This window comes from Phasianus colchicus, chromosome 5 (genome assembly GCF_987193195.1).
Source record: "Phasianus colchicus chromosome 5, bPhaCol1.hap1.1, whole genome shotgun sequence".
Lineage (NCBI taxonomy): Eukaryota > Metazoa > Chordata > Aves > Galliformes > Phasianidae > Phasianus > Phasianus colchicus.
Genome location: NC_143440.1, coordinates 16,112,150 through 16,133,920, shown reverse-complemented (window position 1 = coordinate 16,133,920; position 21,771 = coordinate 16,112,150). Strand labels below are relative to the sequence as shown.

The 21,771-nt window shown below is 37.6% G+C and overlaps 1 protein-coding gene across 4 annotated transcripts in view; it reads left to right on the top strand.

The window, feature by feature from the left end:
- The window catches only part of AP2A2 (adaptor related protein complex 2 subunit alpha 2), a 41,523-nt gene extending 21,209 nt beyond the window's left edge, over nucleotides 1–20,314 (top strand). Inside the window, exons 3-23 of one of the 4 annotated variants that reach the window (XM_031608958.2) lie at nucleotides 738–880; nucleotides 1,681–1,874; nucleotides 3,288–3,417; nucleotides 4,367–4,468; nucleotides 5,949–6,057; nucleotides 6,548–6,695; nucleotides 7,111–7,279; nucleotides 8,179–8,316; nucleotides 9,232–9,414; nucleotides 9,722–9,819; nucleotides 9,987–10,218; nucleotides 11,309–11,482; nucleotides 12,703–12,866; nucleotides 14,617–14,694; nucleotides 15,633–15,715; nucleotides 16,445–16,534; nucleotides 17,321–17,444; nucleotides 18,235–18,351; nucleotides 18,542–18,611; nucleotides 19,242–19,376; nucleotides 20,162–20,314. In XM_031608958.2, the coding sequence (XP_031464818.1) occupies nucleotides 738–880; nucleotides 1,681–1,874; nucleotides 3,288–3,417; nucleotides 4,367–4,468; nucleotides 5,949–6,057; nucleotides 6,548–6,695; nucleotides 7,111–7,279; nucleotides 8,179–8,316; nucleotides 9,232–9,414; nucleotides 9,722–9,819; nucleotides 9,987–10,218; nucleotides 11,309–11,482; nucleotides 12,703–12,866; nucleotides 14,617–14,694; nucleotides 15,633–15,715; nucleotides 16,445–16,534; nucleotides 17,321–17,444; nucleotides 18,235–18,351; nucleotides 18,542–18,611; nucleotides 19,242–19,376; nucleotides 20,162–20,239 (2,759 nt within the window). In that variant the 3' untranslated portion in view covers nucleotides 20,240–20,314. Of the gene's footprint in view, nucleotides 1–737; nucleotides 881–1,680; nucleotides 1,875–3,287; nucleotides 3,418–4,366; nucleotides 4,469–5,948; nucleotides 6,058–6,544; nucleotides 6,696–7,110; nucleotides 7,280–8,178; nucleotides 8,317–9,231; nucleotides 9,415–9,721; nucleotides 9,820–9,986; nucleotides 10,219–11,308; nucleotides 11,483–12,702; nucleotides 12,867–14,616; nucleotides 14,695–15,632; nucleotides 15,716–16,444; nucleotides 16,535–17,320; nucleotides 17,445–18,234; nucleotides 18,352–18,541; nucleotides 18,612–19,241; nucleotides 19,377–20,161 lie in introns of all 4 variants that reach the window. The other 3 variants (XM_031608957.2, XM_031608962.2, XM_031608961.2) reach the window with 3 other exon arrangements.
- The last annotated feature ends 1,457 nt before the right edge of the window (nucleotides 20,315–21,771 follow it).

Genomic DNA, 21,771 nt, shown 5'->3' with positions numbered 1-21,771 from the left:
TTTTTCTTTTCCTTTATATGAATTTCAGATTTCAGTAAATATTTAAATCTTATATGTAAATGCTTTGATTCAGTGACTACTCAATTTATTGAGTTTCTGCATTTTTCTTCCATTAGGAAGAGATACAAGCTACCTGTGTTTTGTGACTATTCTGTAACTCTTTTCATTTCTTTTTGAAGTCCAAATGATGTTTTACTCAAATTTTCGGATGTGTTGATGACTGTTGGTGATAACTTTCATATTTTTAGCACAAAATGATTTTTAGTCATGTTTAGATCAGAGTTAAGTGTATTTTACGCATTTTATTGACCGTAGAGTGAAAAAAAAGCTCAAATAATAATTTAAATTAATTACTTACCTTTCAACTGAAACTATAAAAATATTCAGTAATTTACATCTAGCTTATACTTGCACATGAAACAATACTTCTGAGATTATAAAACTCAGCAGCCTGGTAAGTTTTCATTTATTGTTAACAGAATGCTAAGGCTAAGGGTGCAAAAACTGCCATCACCTGACTAATAACTGAATGCTCAGTTTTTCTATTTTATATGGTAATTCATGGTAAATCAAATGTCAGTCTTCATTACTAGGTACAATTATGTCTTGTTACTAAATTTAAGTGTGGTATTAAGTATAGTACTTAAATGATACTTGTATGGAACTTCCTGGGGAGGAAGAAAAGCTGATATAGAAACAATATAGGCTTAATTACTTTTCATTTCCCTTCTTTCCAGGTGACAAGGCTCTGGATGGTTACAGTAAGAAAAAATATGTCTGCAAGCTGCTTTTCATCTTTCTCCTGGGGCATGACATTGACTTTGGTCATATGGAGGCTGTAAACCTGCTCAGTTCCAATAGATACACAGAAAAACAAATTGTGAGTAAGAACATTTCTGTAAAAGAGAAAGCATTCTGTCTAATATCTTGCCTTAGCTATTTAATCTGTAAGTATTTCTCCCTCCCTCAAATGAAAGCCTTGTTTGGGATTTAGCAGTGATTCTAAAATGAAAATACCTTTGTGCACCAAAGATCTTGTATTTTGTACTAGTAAGTGACTCGGGAGGTGTTGCAGTAGTATTTAAGAAAATTCCACAAATTATAATGGCTAAAATGTGTACTCTGTGCAACAATGCTGTTTTTGTTTGGTCACTGCCTTGAGTCTTGCATTTAGATAGAGACAGGGACTTCTGAGAAATGTTAGCTCCTGCTAACAAACTATAATGCAAGCACGAGTTTCACTTTGAGTGCTGTGTAGTGGTTAACCATTTATACATGAAACAGAATAGGCAAGTAACTTAATTTTTGTAATCTCTTCATATTTTCTTAGATAATGCCATATTTATCAAGTACCTGTTAAGTACTAGTGCCTAAGCAATAAGCCAGATTCTTCTTTTGCTTCTCATTCAAATATTATCCCACTCACTCAGAATGAACTTTTGATTACATGCTGAAACAGATTGATCTGCAGACCTTGAGCTTTCTGATAAATAAGGGAGATATCAGACTACTTGATCTGCATTTCATCTTTCTAGCTTTCACTCTAGTGTCTAATTATGTTTCTGCCCACACATTTGATACTGGAGACACTGTGTGTCTCGAAGTATTGCTTGTGGCATTAGCAGAAAACATACCATGCCAGCTAAAATAAATTCTCCTTATCCTTCTTCTGAAACGCAGGGCTATCTCTTCATCTCCGTCCTGGTGAACTCTAACAGTGAGCTGATCCGCCTAATAAACAACGCGATCAAGAACGACCTGGCCAGCCGCAACCCCACCTTCATGGGTCTGGCTCTGCACTGCATTGCCAACGTGGGTAGCCGCGAGATGGCGGAAGCATTTGCTGGAGAAATTCCAAAAATCCTTGTAGCTGGGTAGGTATGACACACCTCCTTCAGGTGCAATACTGATAAACTTTTCAGTGACTTGGTTCAACAGGAGCAGCTGAATCCATGCTTTGAGCTGCACAGCCCTGTGCTTGCAGTATAAATGGTCTCCCATAGATGCAAACATTCTGGTAAAGCCAAGGGTGGAGTTGCTTGTATAAGAGTACAGATACTACATGAGAAATTAAGACTGTCAACATCTTGAATAGATTTTTATAGCTTTGTGTACTGATCAAGTTTTTGTTCTTTATAAATGCATGCTAATGAACACTGAAATGTCTGTTTTACCTCCCTTGCCCTTTTTGATGAAAAGAAGAGAAATAAATGAAAATAAGTAGGGGCTTAAACTACAAATTTGCTTATTAAAGCTTTTTTAAATAGTCCTGACTTCATAAGGAGTGTGCTAATATTCTGTAGAGCGAGTGTTCATGCCTCATCTGATGGCCTTGTGAATAGCTGTTCCTGTAACCAAGAAATAGCCATAGCCACTCTGAATTTCATTTCTTATTGCTAAGAAATCTCTGACCAGACCTGGTAAATTTCTAAACTGTAGTTAACTAAATTTATTAGAGAGTTTGAGATTGCTAGACTTCTTTTTTATTTCTTTTGGAAGCTTAAAATAATGTGCAAAGTCTATTTTGCTGTAGAAGGATGCAGTAAGTGATGTCTAGTTGTGGAAGTATTCATGTAAAACACTTTTGAACTCTTGAGTTTGTTTTTATAATACCACGTTTGAATAACATTAATGTTCTGCAGAGCTAAATTCGCTATTCCATGAGAGGAAGCTCCCTGAACTAGAATAGTACAATGCACTAAAGTAGTCAGTTCCCCTGCCAGCATTGTGGATGCTAAGGTGAATAGACTTGTGGGTTGCACGTTTGGTGACAGCAGTCAATTTACATGCTGCCTGTTGATAATGAAGCTGTTGAGTGTTGAGTAGACAATGATTCATCTCTGATATGCAGTACCTGTCAGGAGATCCAGCTTAGTTCACATGTGTAATGTAATGGACCTGAACTGTTTGATTTGAGTCTGTTTGAGAGAAGCTTCTGTTCTTGACATTTAGTGAGATCTTGACTCAGTGAGGAGTTCTGGACTCATCAGGAGTTCTGATGATGGACCTTCAGCTCTGATAAAAAGTTGTGAGATGTCTCCTTAAGTAACAGAATCATTACAGGAGCTACTAGACGTGTAATGGATGAGCCCTTGACAAGTTAAACTTATTGGATGAATTTTGGAACAAATACTGTTACTCAGGAAGAACCTATTTAGCACACTTCTGTTGAAAATATACTATCTCACAGATACTGCTGAGCCTGTGTAAAGTTTAGCATAATGCTAGCCTGTGGGTATTGCTGTGAGTTTACAGTGGGTTTAAAATACCATGGTTCTATCTTGCAGAGATACTATGGATAGTGTGAAGCAGAGCGCTGCCTTATGCCTGCTGCGTTTGTATAGGACTTCTCCTGACCTTGTCCCTATGGGAGACTGGACGTCCAGAGTGGTACATCTCCTCAATGACCAGCACTTGGTAAATCAGCTTAGTTATTCTTCTCTGGCCTACTCTGTGTATGAATTTATTTCTCTAGAGTTTTTCCACCAGGTGGGTTGTTGTTTTAAGACAAGGGTAAAGAGATGGAAGAAAAAATTCTTTCACGAATTGCTGTATATTTTAATTTTTATTAAAACTGTACTTGCCTTTAATATTCTTGGCACGTAAAAGGAATGGTATGCACAAGTTCTTTGTTTGCTCTGACTGTAAATTGTGAGCCTTATGATCCTGAGTCTGATGTATAGATGTAACACTGATTTTCTTAGGATTAAACAGATATTAAAAACGCGAGCCTGATGTAACAGTGCCTGGACTTCACCGTCCTGTGCTATCCATGTTGTCATTCTTGCTGGTTCTTGTCATTATCCTGCTGGTTAAAAAAGAAAAACCTGTTATTCTAGAGAACAGACTATTTTTTTGTCTGATTACTTTAGGAAAAAAGTCTATTTAGACCTTTGTTTTGATTGTAATGGGAACACTTAAGTCTTCAGCAATATAAAATGTTTGTATTATACAAAGGCCGCTCTTTGCATTCAGTTGCCAGAATGCCTTTCTGGATCATCTGTTGCATCCTAGTTTTACTCACGCTTCTCTTGTTTAAGAAGATAGTTTGCATCCAGGCTTTATTTTAGTGCAGCTCTCTGAATGCATTTTATATGTACTATCCAAATGTGAGACAAAGCTCATACAAAAACAACATGAAATGCTCTGCAGGCATGATAGTATCACATTGAAAATCCTACCCAGTTTTAAAGACATGTAATTTGTCTACGTGTCTGGAAAATAAATGGCTTTTTAATATGAGTCTTTGTCGTGGGGATTAACTCAGTTTTCTTTTATATTAAAAATTACTGCCAGTGAAATGTAGTGTTAACAAACAGTATCCTAAATTGTTATTAAGGTTATGCGGTTTTGTTTTTCTTTCTAGGGTGTGGTTACTGCAGCTACAAGTCTGATTACAACTTTGGCACAGAAGAACCCAGAGGAGTTCAAAACTTCTGTCTCTTTGGCAGTGTCAAGATTAAGCAGAGTGAGTCCAGTGATAACTCTGAAAACAATTTATGGTTGCCTAATTTATTCTGCTTTCTAGGTCAGATTATTTTAATGTTGCTTATTTGTTTATCTTTCTAGGTCAGATTTATTTAGTATACCATTAAGACTAAGGATTATTCAATTTTGGTTGTACAGGTAGTTCAGACAACGTTTTAACATTTCTTGCTTAGCTGGACAGAAAGCTTTATTTCCCAAACTTTTTGTTTGTATAATTCTTGCTACACTGCAAATGTATTTAGCAAAACATTCTCCCTCAGCTACATGTATTCTCAGGGATCCCCAGGATGTAGCTGAGTTTTTTAAATAATCTTTTTATGTTGCCATAACACCAGGCAGTACTTGAAGAAAAGATTCTACAAATTTCTGCACAGAACTCTCAAAAATTATAGCCTATGCTTCTAACTACATTTAAGCTTCTTACAGGATGGGTTGTCTTTCTGTTCCTGCTTTTGTGCTGCCACTAGGCTAATATTCATAAGTACTAGATATTCTGTAAATGGGATGTAGGGGATTAAGCAGGGGCAAGAAGTTCAGGGAGAGAAGCAGAGACATTTCTGTATGGATTCTGCAGAGTTTCCAGGTTAGCATCTTCATGCTGGAAAACGTACATTACTGTTTTGTTTTGCTGCAGTCTCTTAGAAAGCTTGCAAGGCATGTGAGAATATTACTTCACAGCTCTGCATTGAGTTTCAATTTATGTGCAGTCTTAGATGCAAAATAAATTACTTGCTGTTCAGAGAGACTTAATTTCTCTTCAAATCTGAAGAATCTGTCTAATACTTAAAAGCAAAGGAAGTGCATAGCTGTTCTGTAATGGAGCAGCAAGAGTTAGAATTTCCTTGAACAAGGCTAATGTGAGACGTGTGTTAACCCTAGAATTAAAGGGGAAAAATAAATCCACGAAGAAGGGTTCTCCCTCTGAAGTCTAATCTAATTCTTGTCACACTCTCTATCCATAAAACCTTTTCAGTGAAAGCAATCCATTCTTTGCTGTGCAGTATGAATAGTAATGAAGGTAATAGTTCAGTTTGCAGTAGCATCTTCTGTTTGATTTCTATTTGGTTTGCCTACCAGTGATCAGTCAATTATAATACTGGAATCAGCCAATAGGAAGCCTAAATATATGAAATGCTGAACCAAGGAAAGTCAAGCTTCTAGCTAAACATCTTGGTGCTATGAGATGATCATCTTCATTCTTAAGACAAGCAAGTATGCTTTCAGGAAGGAACTCCAATGGAATACTTTATTAGCAAAGCTGAATTTCTTGTATTAGAGATCCTGATGTTGTACTTGGTAGTATGACAGTTTGCACAGAGTTAAGCTACTTAATTAATCATTTTTCATGTCATAATTTTGTAAGCCTCTGTCAAAAGTGACCTATGGTGTTCTTTAGCTGCTTATCATGATTGCAAATCACTTAACTTAAGTAGCTGAAGTGATGTCTGCTTATTTTACAGATTGTAACTTCCGCATCAACAGATCTTCAGGACTATACGTACTATTTTGTTCCTGCTCCTTGGTTATCTGTGAAACTTCTGAGGCTTTTACAGTGCTATCCACCTCCAGGTAATGCACAAATCACAACAGTGGCCATAGCTTATGCAGTTTGTTACATTCAAAAAGCTACTGCTCTGTAGTGTGGCCATTAAGTTGGAGTATAAGCACTGTGTCTTAAGACTGAAGCCCATACTTCTGAGTTTTTCAGATAGCTGTAAGCTACATTGTTTTATTGAACTATGTTGTGTTTAGTTGTGAAGCGTCAAACCAGTATGCAGCATGCAGTAGCCATTTTAAACATACTTCAATGCTTTCAAGGATATTAAAGCCTTGAAATATGTGACAGTGCCAATGATGTTTGGCTTTTACTCTTGCTTAATAGATATTGCTTGGAATTTTTGATGTCTGTACACTGTGGTTGAAGGGGGCGTGGGTGAACTGTTTAATGTGTCAGAATACTTCGGTTTAATCCCTGGATTTAGCAAGGTGGAAGGCCTTAGGTAAAGGTTAGGGTGTTGAGCAAAATGAAGTTGTCCAACGGCTTGTTCTTCTCCAGAAGACCCTGCGGTACGTGGTCGTCTCACAGAATGCCTAGAAACTATTCTTAACAAAGCACAGGAGCCACCAAAGTCAAAGAAAGTACAACACTCAAATGCGAAGAATGCTGTGCTATTTGAGGCGATAAGTTTAATTATACATCACGACAGGTGAGCTGTGAAAACAGTTTTATTGCAGTATGACTTCTCTAAAAGAAAAATCATGGCTTTTGAACACTGAACAAATTTTTATTAGATGGGGAAAAGCAGAATAAGAAGTTGCTTGCTAGGTTGGAGCGCAACCACTGCAATTGGTTTGGAAGTTAATGAACTGTGTCACTGACAGAATAGTTTATTATGGCTTTTCTTGCTTTTTTAGGGGCGAGTGTTTTGTGTTGAGATCACTGCTTTAATCCATTAGATATGATTTGTTCTCAGTATCTGAATTTTCATTTCACCAGCAGGACATTCTAGCAGACACCTTCTGAGGCACTAAGAAATTTGCACTGCAGAAATAGTATTCTGTATTTGATGTTCTCAAATCTGTTGCTTTTAACCCTTTCACTTTCTCTCCTGTTCTGTGCAGTGAGCCAAATCTACTAGTCCGTGCCTGTAACCAGCTAGGTCAGTTCTTGCAGCACCGAGAAACTAATTTGCGTTACCTAGCACTGGAAAGCATGTGCACGCTTGCCAGCTCTGAATTCTCACATGAGGCTGTGAAAACACACATAGAAACTGTTATCAATGCACTAAAGGTAAATATTAAGTATACGGTCGGTTTTCAGTCTCTCCTCCTACCCCTCATGTCCCTTTCTTCACTGCTTTCTCCCCCTCTCACCCCCAGAGCCCCTTATCCCTGGTTAGGCTAGTAATACTTGGGAATAAAAAGAGTAATTTTCCTTGATCATGCTGTGCTGGCAATAACAGAGGTCAGCTTTAGTTTATTTCTTCAGCTTAATAGTGAATCTGATACTTGTAGCTGTGGCCCCTGTAACAGTATCCTCCTCAATCTGTAGAGTGAAGGTGAAACTTGAAATTCGAAATGGAGAATGTTGAGGAAGACGTTGTCCTGTTACTGTCTTACTTGTATCACATATTTTACCTTCACTGTAGTAGCTGATGGAGAGCATTGAAGTAGATTAGTTTCCAGTGGAGCATGGGCCATTTTCCAATGGTCAAGAAACCAGAAAGATGAATTTTCAGGTCATGTTTATGTGAGAAAGCAGAGGTCAACAGGAAGCCTAATTTGCATGTACATTTACTTTCACAATTCAGTGTATAGATGTAATGTTTTCTTCCAAGCTCATACTGTAGCATATTAATACATTTGTCCCACCTGAAAATACAGGTCTGTTCTAGCTGAGCTTCTATTGATTTGAGGCAGGCTTGACATTAAAACTGCAAGACGTTGACTGCCCATTGGCCTGGTGACAGTTTGGCAATTTCAGCCAGTTATTAGTTTGTCTGTGACCATTGGTACTAATTATCTAGCGCAGAAAAGACTGCAAACTCATTCACAGAATAAGTTCATTGTGCATGTGAAAAACTTTGAAAATTTGACCTTGAGTTATAATGTCTCATCTCTTCATTAAGTTGCATCTTTTCCCAACAAAGGTGAAATTATTTTGACCTTTTGCTGTGTGTCCTTTTGCAGACTGAAAGAGATGTGAGCGTACGGCAAAGAGCTGTGGATCTCCTGTATGCAATGTGCGACCGCAGCAATGCCCAACAGATTGTGGCTGAAATGCTGAATTACTTGGAGACTGCTGACTATTCCATTAGAGAAGAAATTGTGAGATATTTTTAGTTCCCTAATTTTTCGTGTCTGACTTTGGTATTGCCTATTGATTGGGATGCTATTTGTGGTAGAAATTCTTTGGCTGTGGTTTTAGAAACCAACTGGAGGGCTGTTAGTCTAATAGCAAAGAATGTTCTTCATTTCAGTTAAACTAATGGAGGACAGGAGAGAAAAGCACTTGAAAATAAGGAATTTTAAAACGTAATCTTAATTTCAAGGCATTGCATGTAGGTGAAGTGTTGATGTTTGAGCAGACACAGTCCCTAGTTGTTAGAGTTATGTCCCTCTCAAGTCAACTGATGAGTAGCTTAAAGAACTACTGTGATGTTTACTTACTTGTGGATAGAATTTCATACTGTGTATGTTATAAGGACTCTGTTTCAGTCTAAAGATTCCCCAAAACGATGGCTTATGATCAGCTAAAAGGTGGTGTGATGCCTATTTCCTTTCTCCCAGTGGGGGAAAATTTGCAAAAGGTGTTACACCCACTTAGTAGCATTTATGAAATGATAGCCAAAATCTATTCTTGTGGTAATTATTTTGTTTAGATAAGCACTAAATTTTCTTGAAATGATCTTTTTTTTTAACTTTTTTCAATAACTTTTGAGTTTTTCATCAGTGCTGTCTCTATGATGGCTTAATTGGTGATTTTATAGCAAAGTATTCAAAACAGAGAGCCACAGATGCAACACATTCAAATGCATTGCAAGGAAAGTATTTACTTACCTGGCAGCTGTTTGTTCTGGCACAAAATCTGTGTTCATATTTTGCCTTTGCCATGGGAGCATGTGGGCTGAAACTGAGGCTTCTGTGCTAATGTGTGATATCACTGAAAGTATATAAAGTAAATCCTGGTATAGAGGTTATAGCAGAAGCTAGTCAACCTTCTTGGTTTTTTCATGTGTTGAGGTTCTGAAAGTTGCAATTCTAGCAGAGAAGTATGCAGTGGATTATACCTGGTATGTGGACACAATCTTGAATCTGATTCGTATTGCCGGTGACTACGTCAGTGAAGAAGTGTGGTACCGAGTTATTCAGATTGTTATCAACAGGGATGATGTCCAAGGCTACGCAGCAAAGACTGTTTTTGAGGTGAGAATAATTGGATGGATTAATAAGGAAATTATGTTACCTGGAAATTTTCTGAAATGTAGTAAAAATAGAAGCCTTTTATACTGTTTTTTTTTCCCCTGAGTTTTCTGAATGCTGGAATCCAAACTGAGTAGTAACTTGGTGATCCTTCTGGAAGTACACAACCATTACCTGCTAATATAGAAGTAGCCTTGGAAACTAAACAAGGGAAAGACAGGGAAAAAATGGAAAAAAATGGGAAAAGGGGAAAAAAAATTATGTATTTTTAATACAGTACAGATCAATGACTAATACTGTGTTCCTATAGGCCCTTCAAGCTCCAGCATGCCACGAGAATCTTGTGAAAGTAGGTGGCTACATCTTGGGAGAGTTTGGTAATCTGATAGCAGGTGATCCAAGATCAAGGTAAAACACCTTTTAATTTCATTGAAGTACTTAAAAAAAAAAAAAAAATCATCTATTTAATATTCCTAAAAGTCAGTTAACAAATGATTCAGCTTTTGATAGTAATGCCATTGTGGTTATCACGTCAACAGAATCTGAACTAATTATTTTTCTTCTGCTCTTTCTAGTCCCCTCATCCAGTTCAACTTGCTACATTCCAAGTTCCATCTGTGTAGTGTTCCTACCCGAGCTCTGCTTCTGTCCACCTACATCAAGTTTGTGAACCTGTTTCCAGAAATCAAAACTACAATTCAAGATGTATTGCGCAGTGACAGTCAGCTAAAGAATGCTGATGTTGAGCTGCAGCAGAGAGCTGTTGAGTATTTGAGGCTCAGTACTATTGCCAGTACTGATATATTGGTAGGTACAGAACCCTTTTTATTACGCAGAACTCTTTAGCCATTTCTTCTCTCAATAAGTAAACTTGACTAAATCTTAGCTGATCGCTAAATCTTAATGTGGAATTAAAGATCTGTAAAATGGATGCTGGTTCTTCTTAGTGTACATAATTCAGCTCGGCCTTCTTTAACCTAAAACTAATATCAAAGGTGTTACTTCTTTGGTAAGGAAAATGACTGTTTGTATCTTAATGAAGATATTCTAGGTTTTCAGAGGTTTGGTAAGCAGTTCAAAGATATATTTATTGGATCAAGTCCTCAAACTCTCGAACTGATTTCTTCCGTTCCTCCACACAACGATCTGGTTGTCGTCATGTCCTTCAGCTTTGCAATTATTGAGAAATTAATGTCATCTCTGAGTGTGAGTGAAGGAAAGCAGCGTATCCTAAAGAACACTTGATGAAGGCAATGCATAAATTGAAACCAAATGGAAAAGAAAGTACTCGCTTAATCCTTACAGGTTTTTTTGATGCTGGTGTTAAACAGTTTCAGATTATTTGAGAAGATCTGTGAAATCTACTTGTTTGCTGGTGGGCAGAAAACTTTTGTCTCTAGAAATTCCAGGTGCTGTAATCTGATGCACTCAGTCCAGAGCATGGTGCTCTCAGCCTAAACAGCTAATTTGGCCATGCATGTGGCAGGGGGGTTGGAGATTTATGATCCTTGATGTCCCTTCCAACCCTGGCCATTCTGTGATTCTATCTAGGTCTGACTACATCCTTGGGTAATCTGTGGGTTCAGGTCTTGATGTAGGTTTGCTATGGTCTCCTCCTTCCCTCTTCATTTGTTTATTTTTAAATGTACTTTATCAAACAGGTAATACGCTCCTTTTCTTCTAAGCAACAGCTCTGGGAGGACTTGAGAAAATTAAAAATTTTTTTTTTTTAAAGGAAGTCTTGTCTACCATTGTATACCAACCTTACATACACAGTCATTTTCTGCGTAGGTAATTGTTTCTTCTTTTGCCTGAATGTCAAAGACTGGGAAGTTGATTTGGCTTATTCTGTAAATATAATTAATATACTTTCTTTTTTTTTTTCCCCCGTGTTAAGGCTACTGTGCTAGAGGAAATGCCTCCCTTTCCAGAGAGGGAATCTTCTATTTTGGCTAAACTCAAGAAGAAGAAAGGTCCAGGCACAGTTACTGACCTGGAAGAGATCAAAAAGGAGAGGAGCTCTGATATGAATGGAAGTGCTGAACCTGCATCTGTCAATGCCAGTGCTGTTGTGAGTTTAAAATCTGTTCTTACTTCACTAACTCAGAGGGTGTGCAGGTGAGGAAGGACTGGTTTCCTTGGCTTTTTAGGGGCTTAAAGCTTCTTGTCTCAAATTTCAGACTATGAATGTTTGCTATACAGTTGTCCCTCTTTTGTTGGTATTTTGAGAAATACTGCTATAATCTTAGAAATAAAAATTTCCTTGGTGATGAAGCTGATGAAGGCGTGATGTAGGTGTTTGAAATTGAAGTTGCTCCTTCTCAAGTGTCAGCTGTTCTTCTACATTGTCTAACATGCCTACTTCCGCATCTTGTTTTGGGTTACTGTTGTTTTTACTAGTAGTGGACTATATTTGGCTAGGATGTCCTTATATCAATAATTGCTGTTTATTTGATGGTACTGTTTCTGTTCAGTTACGGTACATGAGTCTTCATTTTTTTTCTGTGCTGAACCACCTCATTGTAATGTCATTTAAGGTTGGTCAAATGAATGATTCCCATGACATAATACTTGTTGCTGTTCTAGTTTACAGGTTATGCTTGTAAATATAGTGAAATGCAGTAGCATTTTAGCATGCTCCCTGCCTTACAACTTACTCCTTTAACTCTTACAGTATATAAGAGTATACATTCCAGATGAGTTATGTTTAAATGGACAGATATATTTTTCCTGCAGAAGAGATGCCAAACATTCTTTATGTGCCAAATTGGCTGATGTATCTGGTATTTAAAATTCTGCCTTATGAGCTTTACTTTGAATTGCAGCTGTGTAAGAAAGTCTGCTAAGTTACCTTCATCACCAGTTGGGATGTCAACTTAGCTTGGATGCCTGAAGATGAACTCGGTGTTCATCTCGTTGTTTTGATGATTTGTTACTGATTGATTTCTGAAAAAAATTAGCCAGGGATTTTTCTTTTTTCCTGCATCAAAGTCAGTCTTTGGAGTGTATGAAAATTTTGAGTTGGCTTGTATCTGAATTAGGTCTGTAATTTTGTTGTCTCATGACTCGCATCCTCAGCTTATCTGGCATAATGTAGGGTGCTAATATCTAATGCATGAACACTTTATTTAACATTCAGTCTCTGCTTTGCTCTTGCACATGACTTGTGCACGTATGAAGCCCTTATTTTATTAACAGTGCATGATTCTGTCTCCTGGTCACTGGATTTGTTCTACTTGAGCAAATTTATATATTTTAAGATCTGATCTCCACGTATCTTGTCTTCCCTAGTCTACTCCTTCTCCATCTGCGGATCTGCTGGGTCTGGGTGCAGCCCCTCTCACCAATTCAGCTCCCCCACCTTCCTCTAGTGGTAGCCTGCTGGTGGATGTATTTTCAGATTCAGCTTCTGCTGTTGCACCTCTTGCTCCTGGTTCTGATGACAACTTTGCAAGGTAATTAAGTCATCCTCTAAGGCATCTGGTAAAGCATTTGTCTACTAAACTAAAGCAGGATTAGATAAAAGAATACAAACAATAAATAACTTCCGGTTTTGTTCCAGTTTATTGGATGCATTCCTGGTAGTAGTTGTGCATCAAGAGAGGTATTCTTGAACTTTGTGCTGGATATGCTATCTTTATCAAATACCTCTGCTCATGGGAAACTGAGTCTGTAGTAATCAACCTGAGAACGTTAGCCACAGTCTTGTCTTTAGCTTTCATGCTGATTTTGCTTCTTTGTTAAACTAAGCTGCCTGTGTATCTTAACGATATATCTTGAACTTGGGCGATATCTGGCCTGATGTGTATCAGTTTAGGTTTGTCATGTTTCCATAAAGTATCCTTGCATCTACATACTTATGGCAAACTGATACTGAAACCATGAGTTGGTTTATATCTGGAGATACTGGTTCTCAGAATTTCAAGATATACTTAAATTGTTGTGCCACTGTCTGACAAACAGGTGTAAAAAAAAAAAAAGAAAAACAAGCTCTTATTTGTCGAGGGGATTTGATACAAGTGTCTTCCTAACTACACTGCCAACTGTAGTTGTAGTCTGTGTCAGGCAGAATGTATTACTAAGTCCTTTAATATTAGTAGACACTGTGCCTATGCTCAAATGTTATTTGGCTATAAATATTATGAGATCACAGTATACCTTAAAAATCTATCATTCTTTGCCCAGAGAACAGGTTACAATTGTCTTGGACCAAATTTTGAACAATGTGATGACAGATTTGCAATGTATCTTAATATGAAATCTATAATTATTGAAACTAATCTGCCTGGAGCGTTGAGAATTTCATCAGAATTTTATACTAGGCAATATACCGTTGCAGGTTTTCAGCAAATAAGACTTGGTCCTGTATTTCCCTTTGAAGGCAATAAGTGATGTTTAGTAACGCTACACAGTATCTGAAGAAGAAACACAAGCTTGTTAGAGCTTTTTCTAAAATGTGGTTTTGGTTTTTTTTACATGAGAAATAGCTTCATAAACAGAAATTTCCTGAAAAGTTTTCTTTTTCTGCTGAAGAAAGCATAGCATTGCCCAACCCCTTGATCTGTCTGTCTGTAGGTGATGAAACACTTCTCTCATGCTATTGAGAAGTTGCCTTTCGTAGTTTCTTGCCACTTTTTAATGCTGTTGTCACTTTTGCTTCTAATCTGTTACTTGAATAAACCATTCTCTGTTTGCCCTTATATTCCTGCCTACATTTTAAATACTTGTGAGCATTGTAACTGATGTAATTGATGATGCAGCTGTAGTTAGACATACCACTAATGTTGATGAAGTCTCTGCTTCAAAGCACACACTCACAGTAGCCATATGCATCTACATTTATGGTTTTGAACTAAACCTTTTTTACAGTCACAATTAACCACATAAAAGGATTTTGTTAAGAGGTATAAGCTTGAGCTCCTGAGCACCTTCAGCCATCTCCTGTCTTCAGGAGGATTTGCTGGTTCCTACCAGTCAGGGAGGGGTGGGCTGGGGGAGAGAAGAGGGAGGGGGGGAATCATTTAATGCCTAAAACCTTTCTAGGTGTAATGAGCTAGGGCAGCTAATTAATTTTTCATGCATTAAACTCAGCAGTGCCATTTTTGAGGAAGGAGGTAAAAGAAGTAACTAAGCACTAAGCTGTCTTTACTAACTCCTGCTGTCTCTGTCGCTACCACCTTTCTTCCTTTGTGCTGCCTGAACTAGCCCTGACCTGGCTTCATCTGAGGTAGTTTCTGAGGAACCAGCTGATACTGTGCATGATGCTGATGAGCTTTTTCACAAGTAAGCAATACTAAAACCTTGCAAGGCTGGGCAACTTCAAGAATATAGTTACAAAGCAAAAATATAGTGTACATTGAGATAATACCAGCAAAAGTAGACAAGCATACTGTCAAAGTTGTGACTAGAAAACGTCTGTAGATGCTGTGTATATTACAACGTGCTTGTGAGTAAATATACAGCTTAGAGCTGGCTTTTATGAGTCAGTACTATCACCTGCTGCTCTAAAATGAGACAATGCCAGTTGTGTATTGAGCTTTGCAACTATTCACAAAGAAAAAAAGGAAAAAAAGGGTAAACTGTTAAAAGTACTCATATTTGGAAGTATGTTTTAAGTGCCTTGTATGACAAAGGCTAATGTTTGCTGACCACCTCTTCTACTTTAAGTGAAGGGTGACAGACAGAAGGACTGAAAACACTGCAGAATGTGCTTCTCTCAAAATGACTGAAAAAAAAAAAAAATACAACTCCCAAGTCAACATATACATGATACAGAACTGATAAAAACAAGGAAACTCTTTTTTTCTTTCAGGTTGAAACAGTCAAAGCTACCAACTTTTGAATTCTGCACCAGCCTAATGAATTTCAGAAGTTGTCAAGAATATGAATAAGAAAAATCCTAGCCTGTTGCCTGGTCCTTTATAGTGTGTGTGTATGTGTGTGTGCGTGTGTGTGTGTAGCATATTGTGGCTTTCTTTGTAGTTTCTCAGGCATCTTATCGAGTAGAAATTTCAGTTATTTTAGTGTTCTTCAAGTGATGATTTTGTTTGCAAAACGCATTTGTCTTTTTTAACTGCAGTTTTCTGCAAAGACCTCTCTTGCAGACTGATGCTCTCTAGGTTAACAACAATCTTCATCCTCTGTTTAAACCCTGAATTTTGTGGTTCTAAAATTGTTTAATGTATCTTAATTTAAAACATGTTTACTCTCTCTTCCTTTAGGTTTGTGTGTAAAAATAATGGAGTCCTCTTTGAAAATCAGTTGCTACAAATTGGATTGAAGTCTGAATTTCGACAGAACCTGGGTAAGTTTACAGGCAGAGTAGCTGTCTGAATTAATCAAGCCCAAAGCCAGCACGATGCTGGGGTTAGGACTTACTGTTAGAGAAGGAATGTCATTTCGGGCCTAACCTGTCCAGAAATCCTTGCTGTTTGTGTGTCCCTAACATCTGTGTGGGTCACTGTTTTCTTAAACTTCTCAGTTGTTTTGGTAGCCGAGATGAAGTGGGAGCCTAAGAGGTACTGAGTTCCAGTTCTTGCTGCCTGTTTGCAAGGCTGATACAGACAAAGTTAAAAAGGACCATTCTCCTGATTTTTTTTTTTTTTAATTCTACTTATTATTTGTTTTATGGTGGAGCTTATTGTAGTAGTGTGATGCACGGTGTATTTCAGACGTATGTTTATCATAATACATTAATGTACAGGATCCTGAAAGCATCTAGTAAAGACTTAGGCCTGACTTCTTCCCATCTCTATCACTTTTGATACCATAACAACTTTTAAACATAGAAAATAGCATTATCCAGTAACTGGAAGACTTCCATTGATTATTTAAGTGCTTGTGTGATAGCTACTGTTGTTTTATTCTGTGAATATCTTTGCAATATAAACCATACAGAGTACGCTGCATTTTAAAAATTTGATTTAAAGAATGGTAAAAAGTCAATGGATGAGATACTTGAAGCACAAATAGTCCAGTATGATTTTGTGTGATATACCTCAAGCTGCTAATGCCTCTATTCTTTTGTTTCTAGGACGTATGTTCATTTTCTATGGTAATAAGACATCAACACAGTTCTTGAATTTTACTCCAACAGTAATCTGCTCAGATGACCTTCAACCAAATATCCTTAAAGGCATTCCTGGTTGCCCATTCTTCAGGTTTTGTGTTTTGTGCTGCATGTAAGGGTAATAAAACTGCTGGATCAAGGCTTCTTGTCCTTGAACATGAAGGAATAGGTACTTGCTGATGCCTTTCTGAAGTTTTTATCAAAATCTTGAGCAGAGATGGAAGACTCTCCTTCTAGAACTCTGGTTACAGAGATGTTTTTTCTGTGGAAATAAGGGGATGTTATTCTGAGTGTATTATTCTGTGAAAGCATGTCATGTAACTCTAGCTTTCTGTGCTGTCATGAAGTTGCTGAGGTATAAATGTGGTGTCCTGCATCATCAGATGACTTCTGATGAGCTGTAAATAGAAGAGTGCATGTGCTCAAAGATGACAATACTTGAAACTAAGCTTTTAATTTACAGTTTCTCCTTAATGCTTTGCATTGCTACTTGAAGGTTTCTGGAAGTGTAGGTAACTAAAGTTGTTTGACTCAGCACCACTGCAATATTCACATCAAAATAACGTAGTTTGGTGGCTTTTATTGTAGAGAGTGTGCCTTCAAACCTTTTTGAGGGCATTTTTCTTAAGGAATCTTCTTGTAACTCTGGGAATCATGGGAGTTATTGCTTCTAGATGTGTCAATATGAAAAGAATATTTTTAGCTTTACACTTTGGATTTTCAGAAGCATGGAGAGAACCAGTGGACACGATGTGAATTCTTCCTGTAGCTTACCCATAACTTTTTAATAAATAGCGAATATTGTCAATTTGTTGCTCAGTTTCCTTAGCTACTTTTCATGCCTGAATCTTCAGACAAAACCTGTTGACCCCACAGTGGATGGAGGAGCACAGGTTCAGCAGGTTGTGAACATTGAATGTGTATCAGACTTCATGGAAGCTCCTATTCTGAACATTCAATTCAGGTAAAACCACAGTAGTTCAGTGCTATTGATTTAACAAAAGAAAGCATGTTTCAGTTGCCATGGCTCTCGAACTGACGTGTAAAATACAGGCACATAAAGTCCAAAGCTATCTTGGGCAGATGATTTACCTGAACATTTGATACAACAAAACTTGAAGCTATCAGAGGAGTGAAGGAGCGCATTCGGAACAGTCTGATTAAAAAAAAAAACAACAACAAACCACTGATAAAATGTCTCAAATGCTTCTGTTTCTGCTATGCATATAAGCCAGCTGTCATCTTTTCTCATGAAATCTTGATGGGGAATATATGTTGAAACTTCTCCCTTCTGGAAACTGAGAGCATTTGTGCAAAAAAAAAAACTTGGATAAGAAATGCGTGTAGCTGAAATCAGAATCTTGTTATGTCAACTCAACATCAGCCTTTGGGAAAGATTCGTGTTTACAGTCCTGGTTTCTGGCCTGTGTTCTGTTATTCAAGTCTTAACTGTTTTTTTACTGGTGTGTGTATCTGTGGAAGGGTAGCAAACTATGTTGAAACATAGATTCTTACTAGAAATTCTGCCAACTCACTTTCATGTGCCATCTAACAGAGCAAATAAACCCATACATCTCTGGATGTTACATCCAGTTACGTCTGTAACTTATAAATAACATCATCTGCAGTTGATGGGTTTTAATGATCAGACGATCGCATCTTACAGTTCCTCCTCGATTGCTTGGTTAATTTAGGCTGAGAAACTGCAGGCACTTTGTATTACACACATCATGTTCTGTCTACTCTGTATGCAGGTACGGTGGAACATTCCAGAATCTTTCAGTAAAATTACCCATCACACTGAATAAATTTTTCCAGCCAACAGAAATGTCTTCTCAAGACTTTTTCCAGCGTTGGAAGCAACTGAGCAAGTAAGACCTTCTCTGTATTTACGCTTGGGGCTTTTGTGGTAGACCAAGGAGAGTAAAAGGGTATGCTGTGAATGTGGCTTGTACATGCTTAGTCTTGTGAGCTATAGGCTCCTCCAATAAAATATGTTGCTGCTCAACAATTCTGTACATAGTACATGTTAAGAAATATTCATCTTGCCTTGTCTTGCAGTCCTAAACAAGAAGTACAGAACATCTTTAAAGCAAAGCACCCAATGGATGCGGAGATCACAAAAGCAAAGGTTGGTGGTAGAGTAGTATCTTGCAGTGGTATAAGGAAACATTGTTCATTTTAGCTTATATGGCAATTGGATTATCCTGTCCACGTGTATCTGACCCTTGGCAGGGCTGGGCTGAATGAACTGCTTCTCAGTATGGTTTGAATTAAGTGTAGTCTTCAACAGCAGCTGGAAACTTGAAGCTATGTATGAAAGCATAAATTTAATGCTTAAAAATGAATTGGAAAAAACTTCAGGCCTTAATTTACTAGGGTCATTAGTTGGAGAATAAAACAGCATAGCACTGTGGTTTTTATAGAGCTATCTATCTGTCTTAAGCAAAGCAGAAACAACTCTAGTGACAGTAGAGATGGCTTTATCAAAAAGAGGAGAGGTTTAACTTGAATCTTATTAGTTTCTCAGTAATTTTCCTCAAGGACTCTTTTCAGGTGCAGCTTGACAACAAGCATAACTCCATCACTTTAAAAATTTCTGTTGTACTAACAGTGGCACTGAATAATTCTTCAGTCTTTTCACTTGAAACAAATTAGTCCCTTGCTTGCTTTACTTATGAATGGTGGCTATGCTTGGGTAAATGATGGTATTTTTGTCTTTACTGTTCCCATATGTAAATCTTTTGAATCTCTTTCATAGATAATTGGCTTTGGATCGGCCCTACTGGAAGAGGTGGATCCCAATCCTGCTAACTTTGTTGGTGCTGGTATCATACATACAAAGACTACTCAGATTGGATGCTTGCTGCGCCTTGAACCCAACCTTCAGGCACAGGTATCTTTTTGTATCTACAGCATAAATAAAAATTCTTGTCTGCGCTAAATTGCAAATGCAAGTCTATATCTGAAATTCCTTAAGGTATTTATAGAAAATATCTCTTGTAATTGCTAATTGTGATTGCAAGCTTTAAGAAGAAATGAAATTGCAGCAATAGTCCTGACTTAGCTTGGTAAACTGCTGCTTCATAGGAATTCTCTTCCATGTGCACATCACTGTATTATTCCAGACTGTCTGTGGATTATCTTCAGGCTGGAAATGTTCAGTGTTATTCTTTTATGCACCTTGGACAAGGCTAAGTACAACTTCCTTTGCCATTTAAGAAGAATGAAAGAATGATGCGGCTAAAAAAAAAAACCATCATACACAAATGAACACAAAACTGTTCAGAGGAAAAATATCTGTAAAAGCATTTTGCTAGAGGTTTTATCACATTCAAATGAGGACTAAAAGTAAATTTTGGGCATCCTGTTATCCAAACAAATGATAGTAGAGTCTTTAGACTTTCCCACAACACTTACTCCTTTAAAAGGAAAAACCAAATCTGGGACATCAATTTGTCATTAAAGCTTAGAAACGTTAGAACAATGGCAACTTTCCCTACATGGGTTTGAAAGAGCTAAATTGCTAGGTGGCTGCCTGCTTCTGAATGTTTTAACATGAGGTCTTATAAAATCTATCAAAACAAGTAAATAGTAACTGGCTAACTTTCACTAGTTGGCAGTATATTGATTTAAAACCAAACTGTGTCTAAAAATATATATATTTGTGTTCTTTTTCAGATGTATAGACTCACACTACGAACAAGTAAAGAAGCTGTATCTCAGAGATTATGTGAATTGCTGTCAGAACAGTTTTAATACTAACCATGACAGTTTTTTGTTTTTCCATTTATATCATTGTCATCATACTGCAAATAAATGTCTTGTACATCACTGTCTGAGTACTGCAATGTTAACCAATACCAGCTCCCTGCCTTAATAGGACTTGCCCCTTGTTTGAAATTGTGAGTGTGAAATGTACAGTACAGGGAAGTGACTTTTTACATTAAAATGGCTTTTAGTATGTTACACAAAGTGTGGGAGGGCTGTCTTTGTGTTTCTTTTATTGCAGAGGTCCCACTTTTAAACTTGTTAAAGGGAAATTGACTTTGATGTAGTAACCTCGGGTTTCAACTGGAAATGGCTAGTAACATTCTGCCTTAGTGCCTTTAACAGGTACTCCCTCTGCTCTGAGCTGAAGAAAAAATGTGTTGATGCTCAGTAGGGTCAATTCAGACGTTAATATATCGTCAGTGTAAAGTTAAACATTGCTTCAAGTGTTGTACTGGATGGGAAGGGCAGATTCCAAGGTGTGTCTGAACCTGATTTACGTGAATGCTTATGCTGACTGTCACCAATTTTTGTTCTACTTGAGAAATGCCACAGATCCAGAGGCACAAAATATTAATCTTCTAATTCTTTACATCTTAACTGTTTTTTTGATCTTTGGAAAGTGGATTGAGCACAAAAGCTATTCCTAATCCTTCTGCTTATCTCAAATAATGAGGTGAGCTTCTCTGGTAGGTAGTGAATGAGTATGTGTTTGTTTAGTAAAACTTAAATATTCTGTTTCTTTTGTTTTGCTACCCTTTAGATTTAGCAAGTAGCAGTCCTGATGACATAGCTGATTGCAGAGAGTATGGGTTCTCATTAGTGTGGTATTGTATAAAAGGAGAAGAAGGAAAAAGTGGGCACTTGAGGGCTAAGGCATGCACTTTGTAGACAAATATTTAATTTTAAACTATTTTCCCCCTGATGTACAGTGCTAAAACTTGAGAGGCTGAATAACTGGTATCTTTACAGTTTCCAGTCTGTTATTGGTGGTAAAAATATCCAACACGGTGTGGAAGACTTGTGTTGAGATTGGGAGTAGAAAGGCTGAGCGTGTTCAGCTTACACAGGGGCTTTTGCAACCAAAACCATTATAGCTTGTTCCACATGAGCAAACGCTCTGTACAACAAAGTGGGCTTAAGTTTGGCTCACATTGTTCAAGTCTGGAAATGCACCGAAGGCTGTTAAAACAAAGCAGGTGAGGTAGCGGTTAGGAACTGTGGGCAGCTGTCAGTGAGCGGTACTACAGGTCAGGATGAACCAAGAGGTCAGCTGCTGACGATGTGAGGAGTGAACCTCAGATCAACTTTCTCTTACTTGAAGGAAGTTTAGGACTGTTGTCTCACGACTCATACAGCCAAATAAAGGCTTTGGGTGACAGGGATGGTGATGAAAATGAGAATGCTGCTTTGCACACAGGAGGGGAAGGGATTCTACTTGGGTGACTATGATTTGCTTTCTATCAGTGCTTAGAGTTAAAAGACGGAACTAGGCGATGAGAATTTGGTTTGGTTGAAGG